General features: G+C 34.8%; 2 protein-coding genes across 5 annotated transcripts; one reads left to right on the top strand and one right to left on the bottom strand.

The window, feature by feature from the left end:
* Positions 1-2,019: 2,019 nt before the first annotated feature.
* LOC140841154 (serine/threonine protein phosphatase 2A 55 kDa regulatory subunit B beta isoform-like) lies at positions 2,020-10,331 on the bottom strand. 4 transcript variants are annotated; one of them, XM_073208376.1, is made up of 15 exons: positions 9,854-10,331; positions 8,597-8,700; positions 8,416-8,514; positions 8,131-8,250; positions 7,444-7,653; positions 6,970-7,061; positions 5,916-6,034; positions 5,465-5,588; positions 5,165-5,288; positions 4,673-4,741; positions 4,493-4,584; positions 4,327-4,404; positions 4,157-4,227; positions 3,920-4,076; positions 2,020-2,142 (listed from the first exon to the last, which is right to left on the bottom strand). In XM_073208376.1, the coding sequence occupies exons 1-14, from the start codon at positions 9,969-9,971 to the stop codon at positions 3,940-3,942; spliced, it is 1,557 nt and encodes a 518-aa protein (XP_073064477.1). In that variant the 5' UTR covers positions 9,972-10,331; the 3' UTR covers positions 2,020-2,142; positions 3,920-3,939. The 4 variants fall into 4 exon arrangements, with proteins under 4 accessions (XP_073064477.1, XP_073064476.1, XP_073064474.1 ...); XM_073208375.1 differs by lacking the exon at positions 2,020-2,142 and adding an exon at positions 3,289-3,641; XM_073208373.1 differs by lacking the exon at positions 2,020-2,142 and having other exon boundaries at positions 3,290-4,076.
* Positions 10,332-22,547: 12,216 nt separating this feature from the next.
* Positions 22,548-24,773, top strand: LOC140842180 (probable pectate lyase 4). Its single transcript, XM_073209996.1, has 5 exons — positions 22,548-22,638; positions 23,031-23,509; positions 23,599-23,954; positions 24,077-24,212; positions 24,403-24,773. The coding sequence occupies exons 2-5, from the start codon at positions 23,069-23,071 to the stop codon at positions 24,613-24,615; spliced, it is 1,146 nt and encodes a 381-aa protein (XP_073066097.1). The 5' UTR covers positions 22,548-22,638; positions 23,031-23,068; the 3' UTR covers positions 24,616-24,773.
* The last annotated feature ends 287 nt before the right edge of the window (positions 24,774-25,060 follow it).

The following is a 25,060-nucleotide window of genomic DNA, read 5'->3' as shown; positions in this document are numbered from 1 at the left end:
TAAAACCCGTGGATATAACTTGACAACATTTCGGTGAAGAGGTAAACTGTTTAATTTATTTTAAAGAAGATTGACATGCTAATAAAATAAATAAATAATATGCTAAAAAATAAATAATTGGTATATATGTCTTTAAAGAGCATGCTCGATATGGGCGAGGATCCACTACTATGGATAGAGAAACAGTATATCGTACCGTGCATCTAAAACGTCATCGAGTTGCGTGCTACAAAATTATTATTATTTCCTTATTTTCCTCATCTTGGTATGTTGAATTAATTAATTAGGACAAGACAATGGAAATAATAATTATATATTATTTTTTACACAATCAATTAATTGATGTAAAGCGTATTACCATTAACTAATCTTTATACTGTTTTGAAAAAGTGAAATACGTGGAAGCTAATTGTAACGACCCATTACAGGCCCAGTGGACCGCCCATACGGCCCACTGCCCCAATCGACCCAAGGCTATCCCGATCTTGTGACTTGGCCCGTAGGCCCAGTGGGCTTGCCCACCCTGTGGTGTCACTCACGGGCTTTCCATAGGCGTCGTATGGGTTACTCATAGAACTCTTAAGCCCATGAACTTAAGTATGTGCCTCCCCAAGATCGAACCCAAGATCACATGGATATATAGATACTAGCTCAATTGGTACCAGGATTGTGCCAAATATCTATATATCCATGTGATCTTGGGTTCGATCCTGGGGAGGCACATACTTAAGTTCATGGGCTTAAGAGTTCTATGAGTAACCCATACGACGCTTATGGAAAGCCAGTGAGTGACACCACAGGGTGGGCAAGCCCACTGGGCCTACGGGCCAAGTCACAAGATCGGGATAGCCTTGGGTCGATTGGGGCAGTGGGCCGTATGGGCGGTCCACTGGGCCTGTAATGGGTCGTTACACTAATGATGTATTTGTATTATTTGTATCCGTTTATTGTTAAATCAAAATTGTTAATTCAGATAAATGATACGAAAAGATTATTACAACTAGTAAAAATATTATTATTAATATAATACAATTTAATTTTAAAATCATTATACTTAATAAAATTAAACAATATATATTATTTCATACAAAATAAATTTAACAAAAATTTAATATAAATAATTGTTTATAAATTTACCATTTAGTTACTTTTTTGTTTAGATTTATTTTTTAAGTAAAGCTAATCATTAATTTATCACTGATTTATTAATTTAATTTTTCTAAGTTTTTTTTTTTAAATTAACGGTAATACATCTTGCATGAATTAATTGATTATTTAAAAATTAATATATAATAATTATTTTTATCAATCTTATCTTATTTAATTAATTGAGCAAACCAAATGAGAGAAACAAAAGTTTAAAAAAAATAAGTTTTGACAATACGTAACGGTATGTTGCTTCTCTCTCTACAGTAAGAGATCCTCTCCCTGTTCGATATATATAATAATGTCACAATCCAAAAAGCTCAAGGATATTTTTGGAAATTTCAAATAATTAAGGAGTTTAAGCGACAATTCAAGGGATAAGGAAATAAAGATAAAGTGAGTTTTGGGTTCAGGGAGTTACTGACTATTTACCTAAATTATAAATCATTTATCTTCTCTTTTTTCCCCTCCCAACTTTCAATCTAAGCTTCAAAATTTTTAAATTTCTTTTTATTTCCATTCTTTTCTTTTCAAATCCAGGCTACACTTGGATTGATGCATATAAAACTAAAGGATTCGAATCCATAATGATAAATTCATGGAGTTTGCTTGTATAAATTCATTTTATGATATCTGAAGTTCTTGACTATCATTTCATGCTATTTTTTTAATCATTATAGTAGATTTCAAATTCTTTTCATCCTTTGAAATCCTTATTTCAAATGCCTCCTTTAAATCCAAACTCATCAATTCAAATGTAATCTGATACGCATTTAAACAGAAGATTTGGATTTGTAAGATCCAACATACAAAAATAGTATACGGATTGAAACAAACAAACAAGTCTCATCCACTCCGGATAGATAACAGAGTATACAAATGTCGAAATGATTTATTTAAAGTTTGTAAAGTACCCACAACTCGAAACTCCAAAGTTGGCATATATATCTATTCCATTCTTCGATGATTCAGCAAACCCCACCATCTTCGACTTACCTATAAGAAATATGTAGTCGCCAAAAAATTAGCTAACTTTCATACACGATAAAATAATGTAATATCAAATCAGAAATGCATCATGCAATGCAAGCATGTCAAATATGAAAGTGAATGACATTAATGAGACCAAACAAATGGGTATAAGATAAAGTGATATCATATTTGGTTTGATAATCACATCACTTCTCGTCTTGGTCACGCCATGTTTTCTTGTTTTGTATATTTAGCTCGATTTTACATGAATTCCGGGATTAGTCATACTTATACCTATAATAACTATCAAAATAATCCTCAAACATATTGACACTCCATAGATGAGCTGGGTGTATAACTCAGACATTCAATACATTATTTTTCAGCAGCACCCTTAACTGCTCCTCCTTATATCATCAGTCTCTGACTTGAGCGTCGGAGGGGCTACGTCGGGACACCCTCCTGGCCCCCTTCTAACGATCTTCTTCATGATTTCAGACTCAAGAAAAATTCGAAGCTTGCATCTGTACTAGTGACACTTACTGGAATCGAACCCTAAATCTTCCGTGAATATCACATGTCAATCAAGTTCCTCAAATCTTAAAATGGGAATTTCAAATTCGATCTTGCGACTCGTTACGTTACACGAATTCGACGTTTCGCTCATGAGCCATTTTTTCTCTTATTTTGGAAATGCTTCTCCCGAATCTTATTTATGTGTTTCCAATGCTTCTCATTTCAACGAGCCTATAATTCCAATTTGACATTGGTTTGAAAAACCAAACATTAGTAAATATCTTTGTCGGCTATAAACTATCTTTTTTTGAGTTTTAGATTATTGTTTCATACCCTTAACTTCACGGTTCCTTTGTGACTTTTCATTCTACAAATATTTAAACATCTTGCAATAATTTTTATTGTAGTACAAAACATTTCATTATATTATAGATTGAAACTAAAATTTGAAAATTCATCTTCAAAGAAAGAAACTAAACATTTAAACACAAATTCTTTTCTAAGAGTCACGTTCAAAGAAAGAAACTAAAAACTGGAATTCTTTTTTTTTTTTAAATCATTGCCCCTAATAATGATTGATTTTTGTATCAATCACAAGCATAAAAAGGGAGGAGCCAACAATTACAAGATCCATTTATATTTTACATTTTGCCATGGATAGTCACTCTTACCGTAGCATAAGACATAAAATTACTTGGCTACAATTTTATTTTTTAAAAAAAAATAGCAAAATATAACAAAAGAAAAGCCTACCCTCTAAGCACAAGCAACAACATGTTAGATGGTAAAACAAAAAGATTGTACAAATATGTATAACTAAAGTTGAATACTTTTTACAGAAGAAAATATTAAATTGAGAATCTGTAGAGGAAAAAAGCAATCCTATAAAAGAAAAAAAGTAAAAGCATTATGTTATCAATGGAAGTTAACGAGCTTACTTCCCCGGCAACGTTAGCAGCAGATCCTTTCCAGGTTGAGTTCAAGTAAAACTTACTTTTACCTTAAAACTAGAAACAAGTACAAGACAGCCTTAGGTTTTGTTTACAGGAGGGTTAAAACATATTCTTCCCAACTTTTACCCAACTTGATCCAGCCCAACCGAGAAACACAACAGAAAAACTATATCTTTTCCTTTGAAGGTTAAAAAAATTGTGTGGAGGACGCAACGAAAGGTTGAAATGGGACAGTAATTCTGAATCTTGAAAACTTTGATATCTGTGCTGTGGATGTTTGAGAAAATGGTAGAGCCTCTATTAGTCAATGGTACTAATTCAAAAATGTTTACCGAGTTTGAGGATGGACTTCTTATGCATAATACATGTAGAGGCTATTTGCAGCGGCACACGCGATTGAGTTTTCAGACGGGTGCCACGCTAGATGGAGCAGCTTTTTAGTGGAATCAAATGAATTTCCACTGGCATCGACTCCAGGACTTTCTGCGCCTGTGGCATAGAACCCAAAATTCTTTTGAATTGGGAGTTATTATATTGAAGAACTTAAAAAAGCGAGATTGAAAAAGTACCTCGTCTCACGACATGAGTGAAGCTACTGCAGAGTGATCTGGAAGGTTTTGAAGGGGCGTGGACCAGCTTTCTGAGAAGAGATTAAATCGTTCATGTTTTTAGTAACAAGTTAAGATATTCACATAGATGAAAGTTTCCAGATGATAAAAAATTAAACTGATGGAGGTACCTCATTGGATTTTTGCTTGCTTCCAGAAAAGTTGCTTCAGTACTTCCCAAAGCACAACCAAACACGCGGAACATATTGCTGAAATCATACCAAATATTAGCATATTTAGCCAGATAGACAGAATAAATAATGGTAACGACAAAACTTAACTGAAACTTGAGTTTACCTGTAAGAACCTGTTGCCGCCCGTTGACCATCACCACTCAGGCAACATTCAAATTTGTCGAATATGGAATCATTGTCGTACAAGTCACCAAGCTGGAGAATATCAAATAGCAATATGATCGTCTAAATAATGTTACAGAAAAGCCTCAGCCAAAATTGGTGCTGATGTAAGGCAATTCACCTTGGGTCTCAAATGCTCATGAACCTGGAAGGTTGCTACTGGACCAGCATCCATGTTAATATCCCACAACTGAAAAACAAATTTATATTGGATCAGAGGAAAATCAAATCAACACCAACAGAGTGAAGAAATTCTGTAACCAGTAAGCAAAATTGTTTGATTGCATTATAATGGATCATTCCCTAACCCCAACAGAAAGTTGAATTTATGAAGTTTCTTCTTTCAGATAATACAGATGTGTGAAACTGCAAACTAGAGTATGCCATTGTATTTCAAAATGCAAAATTCAACATATTGCTTCCAGAAAGCATTTTTGTACTGAAAAATCAATGCCTACACACATTCATTATCATGTGATAGATTAATCTATAAGAAGAACAGGCTAGCTTCAAGAAAACTTAAACAGACAGTGGTCAAAATTGTAAATAAATAACTTCAGATGTTGGAACCTAAACAAACAGTGGTAAAAAATATAAGTGCAGAAGTTGGAACCTTAAGAGTCATGAAATCACGACTCAATATGTATCTGCCATCCTTCGCAAACTTAATATCTGAAATTGAAGTAATTATCTCAGTGAATAATGTCCTTGAGCCAGGTCCCTCCTGTTCCTCAAATCTGTTTAGGAATGGAACATTAATATCTGAGCCAAGAGACTATTCAGAAAAGGCATTTGAAATAACCCAAAATCAAATATTTCATTTCGTGTTAAGTTTTATTAATAATAAAAGCAGACAAAGGTATTAGAATCAATCATCAGGCTGGTGAAAACCAACTAATTACCTAAAACTTACATTTTAGAATGTGTATCGCATAGGGCTGATTGCCGTAAATCAATGAGACGAATTGATCCTTTTGAACTACTATAAGCTAACATGTTGCAACGAGTAGGATGGAACACTGCTGAAGTTATCACCTCTGCCATAGAAAACAAGTATTAACGCAATGACGGAGCAAATGGCTCAAGTTCTACCGACATAGCTATCACATATTGTCCCCAAAGATTTTTCTTTAACTAAAAAAACTATGAACTAATCAGATATAAAATGTCTATATTAAAAAAGAACTATAGTAGTCTTATACCCATAAGACAATCCCTTTTGCAGTGTGTTCCATTTCAAAGAATCATTATGGTCATCAAACAGTAAAAAGAAGAAGAAGAGAACCTCAGGCTGGCAATAATTATACAAGAATTCTCAAGAGGAAAAGCAGAAAAAAAGAATGTATAAAGAAAAAGCTAATCACCGGTCAGCTCTTCCATATTCACAGGTTTTATATCAACAATGTTGAAGCTTTGATTGCTAATTTCTAAATTCCAAAGATTTATTCGCAGATCATCAGCTGATATAAATGTTTCACCATCACTGAAAAGCATTGCAAATATAAATTAATTAGGAATTCAGACAAATTAAAATTTCAACAAAAAAATAATAATAGGGGTTCCCACACTAAAAATTAATTTCATTTCCAACATGTCAACAGAAATTACAGCGAGTTCCATGGCTCCATTACTTTCATGCATCAAAAGTTATGAACTTTAGTGGTTAAGATAAAGATTTCACATAACTAACATAGCCAGTAAGAAAATGCAAAACCTCATAATAATTTATAATCAGAAAGTATCGCCCAAGCCAACAGCTTGGTATCGTATTCACCAAGAAGTGTTTGAATAACTAAAAAAAGTCAAGTGAATTACTTGTCCTTTGTTCAATTGACATGCAACTGATCATCGGATACCGTTTCCCTTATTAAATTCAGCCATTGAAATAGTCAGTTGAAATAAATTGCACCACAAAGTTCAGTTTAATACTCCTAGATGGTTTCCACTTTGAATTTTTTTATCCGTACTGCTCCTCCACTAAACTATATGGATAGAGAAAAGAAACAATAGTTCAAGAACTTGGCAGGTGAAAGGGGGGGATTAACAGAGAGCCAAAGAAAAAAAGAGGGATTTATAGCCACGTGTAAATGCTAACCATACCGCTCCGTCTGCTCATTTCAAAGGTTCAAAAAAATAATTAGGAACTTATATATAATCAGGCCTTCCTCACCCTCATGACTAAATTGTGAGGCCCCAAGCCTCAGAACCATTTGAGAATAAATTCACAGCCACCAAAGATAGGACACCAATATGCTATATTAGTTTTTTTTTTTGCAAACATTAAATATACATAGCTTTTCCACCTCTACCTTCAGGATGTGAAGGCAAAGGGGGAAGAGAAGCATTTCAAACCATAAAAGCACAAGCAAAAGGATGGAAATTGGAAGCATAACAAGGTGTAAAAAAATAGATATTCACCTGTTGTTTGAGACAGAATTTATATGATAATCATGCGCATGAGCATATACTCTCCTAGATCTTGCAACAAGACTGGTATCACCGCTTACGACCTACAAGAAATGAAACTGCATAATCAAGTGGAAGATACTCTGGAGTAATACATGGAAATTGGCAAATAGTTCCAAAGTGAACGTCTGCATAATATTTAAGACCAACCAATGCACACTTCACACTACTTATAGTAACCTTAAGCTCCAAGACTGAGAATTGAAAATCACGTATTATACAAAACATACATCCAAACAGACTGATATACAGCAGCCAAAAGTTATTTTGCGTTATAGAAGGATAACATCAGAGTAAAAATTAAAGGAACTTTTCCTTTGGGAAAACATAACTATAAGTTTTCAACCCCACATGATACATCTAAGGACATGCATCATGCAAAAGTCTTTAAGCAATGGGTAAACGTGCAGCTTAGTTAATTACAACTACCACTGGCAATCGAAGTGAGGGGATGCCTCCAGGTGGAAAGGACAAGTCATCACTCAAACAGTTGTAAGAGCAATCTGGAAAGCTGCCATAAGTGAAATACTGCTTAGGAGTAGAAGAAACACTGGAAGTTGCAGCTGAAACATTTCCTGCAGCTTTTGATGAGTCAATGTTCATATCATATATTTTCTTGACTTTCTTCTCTTGGACCTGCTTGAAACAAAGGATAGAATCATCAAACAATACCACTATTTGGTTTTTGATACATATTACGCCTCCTGATTCCAAGAAAATCTATAATTTATGACTGCATTTCGCAAATGGAATGTACCATACTTCAACTACAGATGAAATAAAACCAAAGAACAAATGCATTAACTTGACTGGATCATTTGACAAAAGGAAATGAAAAATTCTCGATCTGGTATAAGTAATTCAATAGTGCTTAAAGGTGTGCAATCAAACAGACTTTAGAAACATACGAAAGGGAATGATAAAAAGGAAAATAAGGCTCAAAATTAAGATCATACATATTAAGAAGAATAATGATCAAATGTTCAAAACAATTTCCAACTTGAATATTATAATAACAGAACTTAAGGCGTATTTGCGACAATGAATAAACATGAACTACATTTTTCACTGCAAATGACCAAATAAAAAACTAAGAAGAAATGTAAATCAAACCTTCCACAACTTAATGGTTTTTTCATTAGAGGACAGAAGAAAAAGGGCTCCATTTGCTGTATGGCACCATCGAATCTTGTTGACTTTCTCCCCAATTTCTAAACTCTTGAGATAGTCAAACTGGAGGAAAAAGACATGTTTATTGCATGATTACAATTCAAACTACCTATTTAACATTTCACCACAGTAAAATGGTGAAGAGAGAAGATGCCTTTAACAAATAGCTCCGGTTCATGGCTAAGAACCTGTAGGATGACAATAGAAGAGCTAAATTTTAACAAATACCTCCGGTTCATGGCTTTGAAATTCAGTTTTGTAACGAAACTCTGGATGTCGACTGACAGAATAGTCCATCATCTCCAAATCTCTTCGATTTCCACCATGCTGCAATTTAAATTGGCTATAGTAAAAGATTTTAACAGATGAGCACATCATCAATAAAAGATAATTCTTGGATGTTACTTACTTCTTTCATATCGGTATGTTCAAATAACACCACCCTTCCACCACGATCACCAGTAGCCAGATGGTCTCCACTTTTGTTGAATTCAAGGGTGGAGATGATGTCAACTGCATGTTAATTTACAGCACATACATAAAACAAAGTCATGAGAGAAGAATAATAAAAAGTAGACCTACTACGTCCAAAAGAGACGTTATCAATGTTTTTTCCTACCAAGGCTCGAAGCATGATACTACGTAACAATGACACTGTAATCCATAAACATTTAAATAGTCGGGAAAGTGCTCATGATAGAGACTCCCCCATAAGCCAGCTCATAGTCAAAGTTCACACGTGTGAAGCATTTAAAATTACAGCATGGATAAATGTAAAACCAATCATAAGGCAAACAAATTTATCAATGATCATGTAATATGCTTTAGAATACGGCACGGTCATTTATATCCACCTAAGACTTGCGTTGCAGTTGTCGAAGAGGTAAAAGAGTGGGGAGGAAAAACTAATTTAGGTAATATTCTCAATGCAATTACGCTACTCGACAACAATAATAAATGCATTAGTCGCCAAAACAATTAACGACCGGAACTTTTGGCCGACAATGTGAAGTCAAGGATAGTTTCAAAGTCGAGAAGACCATAATTTGTTTTAAAGCGAATATCCGTTACACGATTTGCGGACAAGTCAGTCCAATATGCGAAACGGATTTCCAGACAAGCATGCGGGTATGGCTTTTAGTCAACCAAAAAATCTGAAGCCCTTAACTGTGCATCAATGGGCGGCACTAAAAACTGCGTACAATGGTTTGCAAGTATACCTCCAATTATAACTTAATTGCTGCACGAAGTAAGTAATCAATTCAGTCCTCACTTCAGCACAACAAAAAAAGCGAGGAGCTCAAGCAATAAAGTTGCATACTCAGGTACAGACAACAAGTTTTAAGACACAGTAGTAAACACAGTTACAAAATCCCAGCCTACACTGTAGCTAAAAATTTCCGCAAAAATAAAGTTTATTTAAGCAGTAATATCATAGTCATACTAAAAATGAACTCAATCACTTCTCCCCAACACAATCATCCACTTATACCCCTGATTAAAACGACATGCAAATCACTTACTGTAATACCCACTCAACGACCATTATTTTCCACTGAATTAAGTAATTAGCAATCTAAAATTATAAAGAGCACAGGAATCTAAACTACCAAAGAGAAGATCCGAACCCAAAGCAAATTTTTTCAGTTAACAGTTAATATTTTACCTTCTTGTACTTCTTCACCGACCGCCAGCTCCCCAAATACCTGAGAGAATTTCCACTCTTGCGGCGTTAGTGGGCTGGCCACAGCTGATGCCACCTCTTCACTTTCACCACCATTCATGATTTCCAGCAATCGGGAAAAAAAACTATACAAGTAAGAGTGAAACAACAAACAAAAATGAAGTAAAGACTACAACTGATTCACTTCCTTTCTTAATTTCACTTCTTCAACAAAGCAATTTCCGTTTTATGAACCGAAGAAGATGGGTGAACAGAGGAATGCTGGATTCAGATTTCAGCCATTTTTCAGTGCATGTAGACACAAAACACTGATTAGTACAGAAAACGAGAATCGAACAAATTTTCTTCTCTCTATGCACCGATACAGTGATGTGTGTATGTCTAGATTATGGGAGAAATTTGGGAAATTTTTCTCCTCAGTTAATGAAACGTTGTATTTTTCTCACCAAATACTGTTTGTTTCTCTCTCTGTCTGAATGTTTTCACAAATTTTTTAATATATATTTTCCCGAGGTTCACTAACTTCACCCGCTGTGATATTCGGCGGGATTTACGACTAGGGTGTGTTTGGTTGGTGATGGAGAGAGTATTGAAATGCATGATTTTCAAATGAATAAGAGAAATTTGTGGGGAGAAATAGAAAATAAATAGTGTTGGAAGAAATTTTTTTTTATTATTGTTTGTTATAAAGAGTACTGGAATTATAATACATATAAATTTATTGAGTATGTCTCTTGTGAAACGGTCTCACGAATATTTATCTGTGACACGTGTCAATCCTACCGATATTCAAAATAAAAAGTAATAATCTTAGCATAAAAAGTAATACTTTTTAATTGATGACCCATATAAGATATACATCTCACAAAATACGACCCATGAGACCGTCTCACACAAGTTTTTGCCTTGTAATACAGATAAATCTATTTTATGGAGAAATTTGAATACAACATATGGTAAGTAGAGATTAGGAAAAATAATCAAGAAAAGAGTAGGTATCTTATGAGACGGTCTCACGAATCTTTATATGTGAGACGGGTCAACCCTACCGATATTCACAATAAAAAGTAATACTCTTAGCATAAAAAATAATATTTTTAATGGATGACCCAAATAAAAAATTTATCTTACAAAATACGACTTCTGAGACTGTATCACATAAATTTTTGTCTTAAGTAAAATATTTAGAAAGATGCTAGGATTTTAAAAAAAATTAATAAACATATTGAATTTTATGTTCTTAACACATGGTCGAGGAATCTTGTTTCAAGAGACAAAATTGCAATAACGGGCGTGGGAGGAAATGAGGTCTATAAATTATAATGACAGTTTTGCCCTTGGCCATCCATTGAGTTATTAAAACCATAAAGTCAGAAGAAGATTTTGGTAGTTTCCGGTGTACTAATAATAATAACACAAAAAACTATAACGTCGATTTTGTGAGACGAGTCTTCGAATTTATCTAACATATGAAAAATATTATTTTTTTTATATCAAATGTATAATTTTTCATTGCATGTATTGATCAGATGGTCGAGACCGTACCACAAAAAAACATGCTCTAATAATGATAGTAAGATATACATGCTTACATATTCCTCTACTTATATGCTATACATATAATGAGCACATTCATGACTTTATGATTGTTATATTCACCCAAAAAATAATAAATTCAAAAATAACATTTAAAAATTATATTATATAATTAATATTATATACAAAAAATTAATGCACGTAAAAATAAATTTTTTATATGCGTGAATATATGTGTGTGTAAAGAGAGACTAGTAAATTATAAGGCTATGTTTGGTTGAAAGATAAAATTATGAAATGTTTAAGAGATAAATGATAAAAAGAATTATTAAAATAGATAATGATAAAATAATATTATGTTTGGTATGATTGTTAAAAATGAGATAATTAAGAATCTTTTGATGAATTGACAAAATTGCCAATCCACTTCGGCGGTGGTGGCAGTCGGCGGCGGGGTCGGCCGACAGCAGTGGTGGTCGGCGATCGGTCGGCCGGCAGACGGCGACGGCGGCCGATCAGCGGTCGGTGGGCGGTCGGTGTTGGTGAGTTTGGATATAGGAGAATGATAAATTGAAAAAATATGATGTATTAAGAGTTGATAAATAATCCTAGGGGTTATGAGTGATTATTTCATCCCAGTTAATATAACATAATCATTCATATGAGGGATTGACTTGGTTAAATAAAAATCCTACCAAACATGAGATTAGCTGAGTTAAAAAATCATAAACCCACGTAATCCCTCCAACCAAACCTAGCATAAATGTACACACGGTGTGAAGCTTTTCACGTGGGTTTTCACTTTTCAGAATATAATATAATTCTTCTTTCTTCGTGAAATTAACGTTTGGCCATCAAAATGTTTTTCTTGCGTTAAAGTATTATGATGCAGCAAAACCTGCGTTTCTTCGTGACTAAAATATTTTTTTGTGTTGGTTTCAAGAAAAAAAAAAATTAAAAATTTGTACGTGTTAGTTTTTTTTAATTATTTTTAATCACAGATGTAAAAAATTAGAATTACGTTTGCATGATAAATAATAATTAAAAAAACCATAATGGAAATTATTTTTATATTTTTTATTTTGAGTTGTTTGTAATTGGTACGTATTTTCTTGGCGATCCATTTTCATTTTTAGAGTGAGTCTCATGTGAGACCGTCTCACGGGTCATAATCCGTGAGACGGGTCAACCCTACCCATATTTACAATAAAAAGTAATACTCTTAGCATAAAAAGTAATACTTTTTCATGGGTGACCCAAATAAGAGATCCGTCTCACAAATACGACCCGTGAGACCGTCTCACACAAGTTTTTACCTCATTTTTATAATATTTCATATCATTCATTTTATATTTACTCTTCTTCTTTTATCAGCTACCAACGTTCTTATTTGATATAGTAAAAGCATATATTATCAGGGATTAAAATGATATATGATATACGTATTTATTAATAAGAGAATTTCGAAAAATTATGAAAAAACACTTAATGGTAAACTCTCTTTTCAATGAAATTTAGTAGGTCTCTTGTGAGATGATTTCATATATCTTTATTTGTTTGAAAGGTGAACCATGCTCATATTTACAATAGGAAATAATACTTTTGACATAAAAATTAAAAAAAAATCATGACTGATCCAAATATGATATTTGTCTCACAAAATTGACTTGTGAGAACTCACAAAAGTTTTTGTGATAAAAAAAAGGCAAAAACTTGTGTGAGACGGTCTCACGGGTATTATTTGTGAGACGGATCTTTTATTTGGGTCACCCATGAAAAAATATCACTTTTTATGCTAAGAGTATTACTTTTTATTGTGAATATGGGTAGGGTTGACCCGTCTCACAGATTATGATCCGTGAGACGGTCTCACATGAGACTCACTCTAAAAAAAATTATGTGGATGTTTATATAACAGATTTACAATGATCAAATCCGGAAAATATTTTCCATAAACCATTAATTTAAATACTTAAATAAGGCAAAAACTTGTGTGAGACAGTCTCACGGGTCGTATTTTGTGAGACGGATATCTTATTTGGGTCATCCATGAAAAAATATTATTTTTTATGCTAATAATTACTTTTTATTGTGAATATCGGTAGAGTTAATCCGTCTCACAGATAAAGATTTGTGATACTGTCTCACAAAAGACCTATTCCTTATCTAATTCGGCTTTGGAATGATAAAAAAAAAAGGGAGAATTGGTAATCAGTACCCAATCCTCATTCATTTTGGCCTCAATTCCCTGGTGAGAGAAAAGTTGTGAAAAAATACTAACCTACCCTTATAATACCCTTTAACCATTTTTTAAACCAAATGATTTTTTTTTTAAATAATGGCCCATCATTCTTCCGTAAAATAAATTAAATTTTATACCTTTTTGACCGGAGTACCACCGGGTTATATCCACCGTATTTTACGAACTGCTCCTCACAGTCCAACCACACGGTCGCAACCGATGGTTACTGACGCAGATTCCTTCAGCAGCACTTGGCACAACTCTAATTCGTTTCCTACCTTAGAGTGTACAGTATAAAATAAAATTTTGAAAATAATACATGAGAGGGGCTAGAGCAAAGATCTCTTTTATTCAAACACAAATATTTATATAATACATAGTAACCTCCTGCAGAGGAGGAGAAACTTGTTTAGCTACTTATCGTAGCTGAACTCTTAACACACATAAAACTTGAAAGAAATATTACAACCTTGTATGAAAGAAATAGAGAAAATATTTGATGATCTTCACTTCCTTCTTCTGCCTTATTTATAGAAGGCTCCTTCGGATTTGAACTTCGGATTTCAAATCTTCATAAGCCTTTACAGCTTGCATTGGGGACCATTTGGTGGTTGAGGGGTCCCTGTCTAGATTATTAATCTTGATATCAACTTCTCATCCTCTTTTATCTTTCTCAGATACCATTGACGATGAGTTTCCAATATATCGGCAGTAATTTCATCTTCTTTATATTCTCGAAAATGATTTACTAACCATTTAAGAGCTTCTGCCTCTTTTCTCTTGTATGTTAATCTTCTTTTCAAAACTTTCAAATATACTCTATACATTTTTAAGTTTTGATTCTGGTGTGTTAACTGGTTTCCATTCTGTCCTTATTTATAGATGAATTTTTTGGGACCAGTTAATTTTCTTTTATTTATTGGATTCCTTTTTGTGGTATCCAATGGTCCATTTGTCTTTTTCCACTAATTAGTGGTTGTCTTGTTTCTACCACTCACATGGTAGTGGTCCTGCTTTTGTAATGGAGGGTCACATGTCCCTTTTAATTTTGTCGAGGAATCTTCGGCTTTCGGCTTCCTCGAGGAAATCGTGAATGTGGTCCATCCCTACTTGTACTGGTATCGGTAAAGTGTTTCCGATCAGATCTCGGCTTGAATCCTTTACCAAATTCCGGTTCCTTCTGGTTTTGGCATTCTGGACAGATGTTTTCAGACCATCTTCCTACATGTGCCATATTACATAATTTCCGACGAGTTTCTTTACTTGCCGGCAGCTTGCTATTCCACAAAAGATTTCTTTTCTTTTCAAATAGATCTTCTGCAAAACTTGTTGTTTTTCCTGTCATGGTATTCAACAGGAATGATCCGTTCACTGAATGATTGTAGAATTTGAACGGAAACTTGACTTTGTCCATCTCAGTAAGACAGACCCATAAACCCCAAGCTCTTCTGGTAGAAATGTCATCTTCAGTTATTGAAGACACCAGGGGTGTTTCTTCTGTCGGAGGGTCCTTGATAAATTTCTGGACATTTGAATCTGGCCTCCTTAGCTTGATGAAATGAAAAGCTTCGTGAGAACCTTTCCCTGCTGGTTCTGGTGCTGCACTAAAAAAGTATAGCTCCAAAACATCTCCTCTGGACAAATAATCGTTATTCGCCCAAGTTTCGTGAACAGCTTCCTGGATCCACTTAGGTAGACCTGAAATTTCCGGAAAGCTGGGTGACGTAGTATAAACTGAGGCAAGAGCCCCGAATTCATACCATGCTTTAACCTCCTTTGGATATGAATTTTGTTTCATCCATACCCTTGGATATTTTCCTGAAACATCAACCCTATTGGTAGCTGGGTTAATGCCAATTCTTGTTTTTAATTTCTCCCAATTCTGTTGGTAAACCTGAAATGGAGAAATTGTTGCTTCGTTAGTACCAACCTTAGTTTTGCCTTTGTCAATACGAGGCCTAAGGTTGATCTCTCCCTCTTCAATCCCCGAGGTGAAGGGTTGACTTGAAGACTCAAGATAAGGATCAGGAGTCTCAATTTTTGTTTCAGCCGACTCATCTTGTGATGATCCTGACTTAACACTTGTGCAAGGGGTATTTGAATCCCCCGCTACAGGTATAGAGTCCTGTACTCGAAAACTCTCCATTTGGGAAACCAGTGGTCTCTCAATGCCTTGGAGGATAGGCCTTTGCGTTACAGACCATAACTGAGTATATGCCTGTAAACATCATGTAATTCGATCAGAGACAATTCTCTTATCAGCTTGTTGTAGCCTTCCCGCAACTTCTGCGTTAACAGCTAACTTGTTGAACTCGGTTTGAAGCATTTCAAGGTGTTCTCTCAAATGCCTCTGCATCTTGATAATAGCATCAATGTCAATGCTGTCCATCTCTTGTTAAAAAATCTGCAAGAATATTTTCATGAGATTTTATTATCATAATATCAAAAATATAATTTTGACATAAAGCTTGCCATTGTAATAATCTAGCCTTCTCCGGTTTAGACTCAATTCTATTCCTTAAAAAGGCTTTAACTTGAGTGTTATCAACTTTCAAAGTGAATTTCTTTGCAAGTAAAAATAACGGCCATTTTTCAAAAGCCCTCTTTACTGCATAAAATTTCTTTTCGTTGATATGCCATCTTATGTCTTCTGCATCTGAGAATAGCCCACTACAATATCTGCATGGTTGTTCTCCATCTGGTGTGAGATTTGTTAATACTGCAGCCCACCAATGATCACTGGCATCGGTATACAATATCAGATCATCCTTGTCTTGAGGAATAGCCATCTTTGGAAGATTTTTGCAAACCTTCTTTAAATGGATAAGTCCTTTTGTGTGTTCGTCTGTCCATATAAATCTAGCATCTCTTTTCAACAATGGACTGAACACCTTCCTGTGTTTTGCTAGGTTTTTAATAAACATCCCAGCAAAATTAACAACCCCTAAAAAACTTTGAAGTTGCTTCTTGTCTTTGAGATTTTCTGGAAAATTCTGCACCTTTTCTACTATGTGTTCTTGCAGAATTATTCCTGACTCATCGATTTCAATTCCGAGGAATTCAATCTTTCTTGTAGCAATGACTGCTTTCTTTTCGGATAAAACCAGTCCTTCTTTCTTGCAAACATTACAGAAAATCTCCAAATGTTTAACATGTTCATTCATATCTTTGGATGCTATTAAAACATCGTCGATGTAAACAAACATAAACTTAAAATAATCTTTGAAAAGATTATCCATCTTTCTTTGAAATATCTGTGGTGAATTAGCCAATCCATTGGTAGTACCTCCCAGATATAATGTCCTTGCGGGGTAGAGAAAGCTGTGAATTTCTTGCTTTCTTCCTTCATCCGAATCTGATAGAATCCGGACTTGCAATCAAACTTAGAGAATATCTTGGCGTTGCGTATGCAACAAATCAAGTGTTCTCTACTAGGTATAAAATACCCATCAAACTCCAGAATTTTATTAATTTCTTGATAATTAATAACTAGTCTGGGTTTTCCTGAATCACCACGCTTGCTGCGAAACTCCTCGTTTTGCTGTACAAATTCCAGCACCTGAATCAATATAAGCTGCAAAATATTCTGCCTTATATTGTTCATACAGCATTCCTACTGGAATGTATATCGAGAATGGACTTGTGGTCATTTAATTTGCCACATATGGTCTTCTGCCATAAATTCCATTCCATACTCTAGACGTTTCCAGGGTTTATGTTTCTCAAGAAACTCTAGACCAAGAATCAATCGATCTGATTCTTTTCCTGGAATCCCTGTGATGTGAACTTCCAATTCTTCGATCTGAATCATTCCTTGGTAGGTTCCTATCATAGGTTGTTCTAAATAGTATATTGTATTACAAGGAAATTGATTCCTTTGTTTTGTAATATCAAATACTATTTCGACTTCTTTCCACCCTTCTGGGCATCTAAGCTTTCCAGTTGTGGTAAAGCTCTTTGGCTCCTGTTGGGTTTCTTGTACAGGCAATTTTCCCCACCTATAACTTGTAATTCTATCTCTTTGAAAAGATAGTCTTCTTGGTTCCAATTTAAGACTTTGATTCCTTTGTAGAATCGGTTTGTCTTGGATCTGGATATCTGTTTCCTGTATTAAAGGAAACTCAACTCTTTCTGGATAAATTTCCTGTGCAACTTTTCCGAATATCTCAGGGATTTTATAAACTCGTTTCTAAAAAACAATTCAGAATGATGTGTATTAGATAGAGCATATGAAATCTGATAGGTAATAGAATATGGTCTATTACCTTCTTTCATCAACCTTTTTTCCTTGAAGTTCTGATGCAATGTCAAGGCTCGACTGAAATCTCGATCTGCCAGGTTGTAGGCTATCCTTGGATAGATTACTCCTACAATTTTTCCTGCACAGAGGTTTCCTGAGATTGTTCCCAGTACTGAATCTTGTAGATTCCCCATTCTTTTATCGCATATAGCGATATCAATTGGTGAATCTATTCCTTCTTTGAAAGTAGCTTTTATCATAATTTGGATTGCTCCAATATGGATCCAGGACATAGTCCTTGCTACTTCTATCTTGAGTTTTTGTAATTCCTCCTTTATTTCATCAGAAGGAATTAACTGCATCTCTATTCTATTTCCTGTAAGTTCCATCGGGATTGCCATTTCCCTTCTAGAAACTTTATAGATTAGATGATGCTTTCTGCTTCTTAGGCCAAGATTTCCTAAGAACTTTTCTATCTGTCCTGCAGAGAAACCTTGATATCTCTGTAGACTAGGATATTCTCTTATAATTCTTTGAATCATGTTATGAGATATGGTAGTCTGGCTAAAGAAACCAGACAAATCTTCATGTGTTTCGTGTCGAAACACTTCGTCTTCAGTCAGATTCTGATTCAGATTCATCAGATTCTTCTTGACTTAAGACCTCTTCTTCTTCATATATACTTTCATCCGAGGCAATGTCCTCAAATCTATATACCTGAATAAGATCTTGGTAGTAAACAGCTTCTTCAATATCTGGGGTTGGATCAAAGCGTTTAATACCTCTCTTTTCATTTTCTGGACAGTTAGTCGAAATATGACCTCTTGCTCCACATGTGCAGCAATTACAGTCTTTGAAACTTTCATTAGCTCGGATATGAGCTCTTCTGAAAGTTTTCTTTGTAGGTGTTCTTCCTGTGCTTCGAGATGTACTCGATGCTTGGGATGATGTCCTACTTCTTGATGGTCCACTTCTTTGTCCAGATTTATAAGATCTGGCTTTTTGTCTAGACCATACAGTTCTTGGTTTCCAAGAACTTCTTCCACTTCGTGCATAAGGATGAGTTCTAAAACTTTTCCTTTTATGCTTCTGTGGTTTACTTCCAATAATTGTTGGAAGATCATTTTCCTTACAACACAAAGGAGTTCTTTTGTTGATACCCCTTAGGCGTTTGTAATTCTTTTGTAACACTGCCATATGACACCATTCTGCCAACTTTCCTTTGAGGAAAGAGGCTCTTCTTGCCAGCGTATCTGGATTACCAGGTATGTATTCCCTTATGAGCATTTCTCTCCAAGGGCTTGGCATTTTTGCGAAGAAAAGCTGCATAGCTATATCTTCTTCGACTCCTGAATTCCATCTATATTTGGTGAACAACATGATGTATTCATCTACTAAACATATATCATGTAATTCAAGACTATACAGAGCTTGAGTATATTTCTTCTTCTTCTCTGTATCTTGAGTTTTGAAATAGTCTACCCCTATAAAGTGTGCTTTAAATAGGGTAGCCATTTTTCCAGCAATCTCACTAAGAGATTCCCCAGCCAGGATTGACTCTTTCATTTCTAAAGAAGTCATGTCCCAAGCAATTTTTACTGATCCCATCAGACTCATTTCCAAAAGTTTAATGAATCCTTCTTTATTGAGATCAAGTGTTCCTGCTGCAATTCTCATAGCAGATGTCCAATCGTCTATGAGATCTTCTCTGTTTTTGAAGTCTAATACATCAAGGTTGAGCATAACCCCGTAAAGATGTATAGGATCCAAAACAGTTTTCCTATAGGGTGTTTGGTGCAAAGGAATTTGAGTTCTCCTCGCCCTTGTTCCCGCTAGGGTGTGATCCTCCACCAGTATGGAAATCAGTTTGAGATTCTCTCATATTTACATTATGAGATCCCATACTTTCCCTTGGTGGTTCCTGAGAAGATGACCAGGTTATTGCAGGTGGTGTTTCACCTACTGCTCTGTTCATCTTTAGATCTACTACTTTGAGATTTGCGAAAGATTCCGCTAGTTCTTGTAGATCCTCCAAACCAATCCTTTCTAAAGTTGTCATCAGATCAATTTTTTTCTGAGACAGAATTGATTAGATTGATCATCTTTTCTTCTTCAGTTAAAGGTTTTGACACCACTCTGGCCTTCCCTTGTTGATGTAACAAAGGTTCGGTACCAAAGGATGGTTGGTGGTAACCAACCTCCTGAAGTACGTCTACTAGAACTTGGTTGTTGTTCTAGTCTCTGAATTCTTGTTTGAATATCCTTTAGGGTTACAAGAATTTCTTCTTGTTTTTCTAGGACCTTTTCAATCCTTTGAGGTACATAATATAGCATATTGCCATAATTTTGTACCGTTTTCTGTATTTCTCTAAGATCCAAAGAGAGCTTAGAGGAATCTGGTACTATTTCCAGAAATTTATTATTCTGAATCATAAATTTTTACCTGAGGGTGCTGTTGCTTCCCTTCGTAAATCTTCTGTTTATACAGATCCATTGTTCTCTGAAGAATTTCTTCTGAGTAGATTTTGAAGTATGTTTTTACGGTTCTTTAGACCTTGTAAACGCATACCTTTTGTTCTGGATTCAGTGAAGCATGTACTTCGCTGTAATTCTTGTTCTAATTGAGTTATTTCCAGGGAAATAAGTTCAATTTCGAACTGGATGGTAGTCCTTGGTATATTTAACAGATCATTGAAGATCTGGTCTTTTTGGCCTGTAAGAGTCTACCTTTTGTGTATGCTAGGTTTTGCAAACACTGCTGTCTTTCATCAGGAGATAAGTTTCCTGATTCAATGAGTTGTTTCAGATGCTTTATAGAACATCTGAATAGATCTATTCGGAAACTAATGTTTCTGGAATAGAGATTGAAATGATTTCGGGGATACCTAAATCCTTTCATTTCTTGATACATGACATATATCGTCATATGTCTGATGTTTCCATCAGATCTGTACCATAACTTGGTAGTCATCATTGGAACATACCTTTGTCCTCATGTTTCTGATATCTAACAGTAGTTAGATGAACTTGTGTATATTCCAAAATATTGGAATAGTTCTTGTAAATTATCTTTCTCGAACTAAAGTTCGGATTCATAATTTTTTCGAAATTCTCCTTCTCATGCATTTAGTTACTAGTAATAATAAAATTTTCGTGTTTGAAATAAATTAACCATGCTCTGATACCATTTGAGAAAGCGCGGGGATCAATTATGATTTAAATAGGGATAAGGGTATTTTTGGGTTTTTAAATATATTTTATCTCTCCAGGAAGCTAGGACCAAACTTTGTTTGGTTTGGGGACTGTCCCCCAATGACCAGGGATCGAGTCTCGCAAGCGGCAGTGTGGGAGTTAAATTCCCTCCAATGAGGGGGAGCTCCTTGTGCGCGGTGTAGCATAAGGTCTAGCTGCTGCTGGTTGGCTGAGTCACCATGATTTACCTCCTCTCACATTCCTGTCGGGCCGGGAGGTGAGGGGCGGCGCCTAAGGTGAGCGATTTCACCTTTGGAGCAATACTCTATAGTATCGATCTTATGTTGTATGTCCTTTCAAAATATTTATATCTATATGTTAAATTGTTCACAGATGTAACTTTTGTCACTAATTTTTATATTGTAATTTGCATTAATCCAAATTAAAGAACAATATAACATATTATCAATCTTTTCAATATGTTATCCTAAATACGATAAAGTTTATTATTTTATATTTTAAACACAAGTTGCCATGTGATATGATTTTTGTTTCAACAATCAATTAGATGCAGTATCATCTTTGTCTTAAATTCTTTATTTTCTGCAAATTAAGTTGCAGAATTTATTGACCATAACTCTTCTCAATTTTATTAATCTTCTTTCAAGTTTCTTTCAAGGCTATCAGTTAAAAAAATTTACGGTATGTTATATATATATATATATATATATATATATATATACTTTTAGCATAAAAAATAATACTTTTTCATGGATGACCAAATAAGAGATATGTCTCACAAAATACAACATGTGAAACCGTCTCACACAAGTTTTTGCATGTATATATATAAACAATGTTAAAAAAAAAAGTCATAGTAAAATACTTTGATAGTGATATCACGTCAGTCTGTACTTTTATTTTAATTTAATTCAATACATCATATTTTAAAATATTATAGAATCTTCAATACATCATATTTTAAAATATTATAGAATCTTATATATCATTAAATAAAATAATTACTTCAATACATCATATTTTAAAATATTATAGAATCTTATATATCATTAAATAAAATAATTAAACAAATATAATATGATATTATTGGATCAATTTTAATTTTATGTGCTTAATATCCCAAAGCACATTTTCTGAGAACATTACCTCGAAAGAATGAAAAATTACTATTAAACATTAGCTTAGGCAACATTATCTTCATATATATATAAATATGCTTTTAAAGAAATTTCCAATTTATTTTTTTTAAAAAAAGATTTCCCGTGAAGACCAAATTTTTGCCAAAGCCCCTCAACAGTTTCAACATTTGATTTTTTGTTTAATGGGAAAAAAAAAATAAAAATGGCTGACATTATTAGCCATAATGTTTGCAAATTAATCGCCATTATTTTAAGGAGTTACACTTTTGCCTATATTTACATACCATAGGCTGCCGAGAGAAAGAACACACCAATCAAATAATAGAATTAAAAAAAAAATTGCAAGAAGAAGTTTTCGATTTTCAAAACTTGGTAGTCGAATTCGTACTCAAATTCTGTAAGTGAGCTTTATTTATATTTTCGTGTATTGTATATACTGATTTTTGTTTCTGAAATTTTAAATTCTGTGATATAATCATGAGTTTTGATTCCTGAATTTGACACTGAACGAAATTATATACTGAATGGATGGATTTTTTTATTTCTGACATCGATCTCTAGACGAATAATATTAATTGGACTGATATCAGTTTAGCAACGAGGAACACTTTGTTTATACGGATCATGATTTATGGTTTTTGGCATTGAAAAATCATGAACTAAATGGTATGGAATACGTATAGCGACTGTTCTATTAGCTAATTTTTGCATGTATAAAAAACCCTGGACACCAACCCTAATTCCCATGCAACGCATCTCCCACACCTTTTCCTTTCCCTATAAATATAGGATTCATCCTACCAAATAATCTTGAAACCGTGGCTCCAATGGGCATACAAGGCCGAACAAGGTGCCTTGTTTGGGCTATTTCAGTGGCCATCCTATTCACATCGGGTCACGTTCAAGCCCAGAGACCGGTCGGAAGCATGAATGTGATCGACAGTTGCTGGAGGACGGATCCCCATTGGAGGAGAAACCGCCATCAGCTGGCCACATGCTCGGTTGGCTATGCCGGAAAGATGACCAACAACGTGGGACGTGGCATGGTAAATTACGTTGTTACTGATCCTAGCGATGACCCATTGAACCCAAAGCCCGGAACCTTGAGATTTGGTATGACCAGCATTAAGGGAAAGGTTTGGATCACATTCCAAAGGGACATGAACATTAAACTTGCAAAACCCCTCCTTGTTGGCAGTTTCACTGCATTAGATGGACGAGGTGCTAATGTTCACATCGCAAGTGGTGCTTGTTTATTGCTTCAAGAGGTATTTACCTAATCTATAAATTTGTTTGTGTTTTTATTTAAATTTTAAATTGTTTTCTGTCCGAATCTTATGGAAATGTAACATTACAGGTGACCAATGTGATTATCCATGGGATTCACATCCACGACTGCCTTGCTCAGGGGCCTGGCCCGGTGATGGGCCCAGACAGGAAGGTAGTGCAGCTTGGTCCCGTAGACGGGGACGCGATCCGGATGGTAGGCTCATCCAAGATTTGGATCGATCACAACACTCTACAGGATTGTCACGACGGTTTGATAGATGTTACCAGAGGTTCTACGGACATCACTATATCGAATAACTGGTTTAAGTTCCAAGACAAGGTCATGCTTTTAGGCCACGACGATGGATTCTTCCTGGACAAGAACATGAAGGTGACGGTTGCATTCAACAGTTTTGGCCCTCGTTGCCACCAGAGAATGCCAAGGCACGTATACGTTCTCATGTGAACGAAAAATAATTAACTCAAATTGTCATAAATATATAGCATTCATCCACGAATTACTCAAACACGTGTCAGTGTGAGACATTGTTTATTTATTTTCGCAGAATTCGATTCGGATATGCACATGTTGTGAACAATCTTTACCTAGGATGGGGGATATACGCCATCGGAGGAAGCATGGAGCCAAGCATCAAAAGTCAGGCAAACCTCTTCATTGCACCTCAAGGAGGAAACAAAGAGGTACACATACCAATTCAATATTTCTAATTTCTACATGGATAGACTCAACAAGTGACCATGTGATCAAGATTTGCAATATATCCTTTCGACAAAAAGAGGTTTCGAAATTTATTTTCGAATATTTCAAAAATATAAAAATAGGATTCATATCGATCACTCGACTAAATTTTTAAATCCGTCATATGTGTAGATTATATGGGGGCACAGTGCGATTGGCAGCTTCAAATCGGTGCAGGACGTGTTTGAGAATGGAGCCTCTTTCAGTAATTCAGTGGCTAGAGATGTTGCATTGAGGCCGAACTATAGGCCTGATCAAAGCTTTGAAGTGGCTGAGGGAAGGGCAGTTAGGTTATTAACCAGATCTGCCGGTGCTCTAAGATGCCCACCAACATCCCGATGTTAATTCATCGAAGTTCGTTCTATGTTACATTGAGATATCTACTCTTCATCTATCTATATTATGGATGTACTAAAATATATGCGTCTCCTGCACAAATTCGTGGGACTTGTACATCATAAAACGTATGATACATGATGAGTTGATCATCAAATGTAACTTATAATAAATAAATCATTTAATTAACGTAAAAATTATTTACATTAACAAACGGACATTTTGTGAAACTTTTCCTGATATCATCAATTAACATTCAGCTAGCTCATGAACAAACTAAACTGAAAGATGAAATTAGAAGTTGAAGGTAAATTTGTAACTAGCTCGAATTCAAATGTATCTTCAGACGATTACAGATAGTACTATGACAAGTAATCAGATAAGCTTGCATATAAAGGATAGGTCTAAGAGTCACGTACAGGAGACGAAGAATATGTTGTTGTGAAAAGAAGAC

This window comes from Primulina eburnea, chromosome 9 (genome assembly GCF_022965805.1).
Source record: "Primulina eburnea isolate SZY01 chromosome 9, ASM2296580v1, whole genome shotgun sequence".
NCBI classification, from domain to species: domain Eukaryota; kingdom Viridiplantae; phylum Streptophyta; class Magnoliopsida; order Lamiales; family Gesneriaceae; genus Primulina; species Primulina eburnea.
The sequence above is the reverse complement of the archived record's forward strand: the minus strand, read 5'-3'. Positions and strand labels throughout refer to the sequence as shown.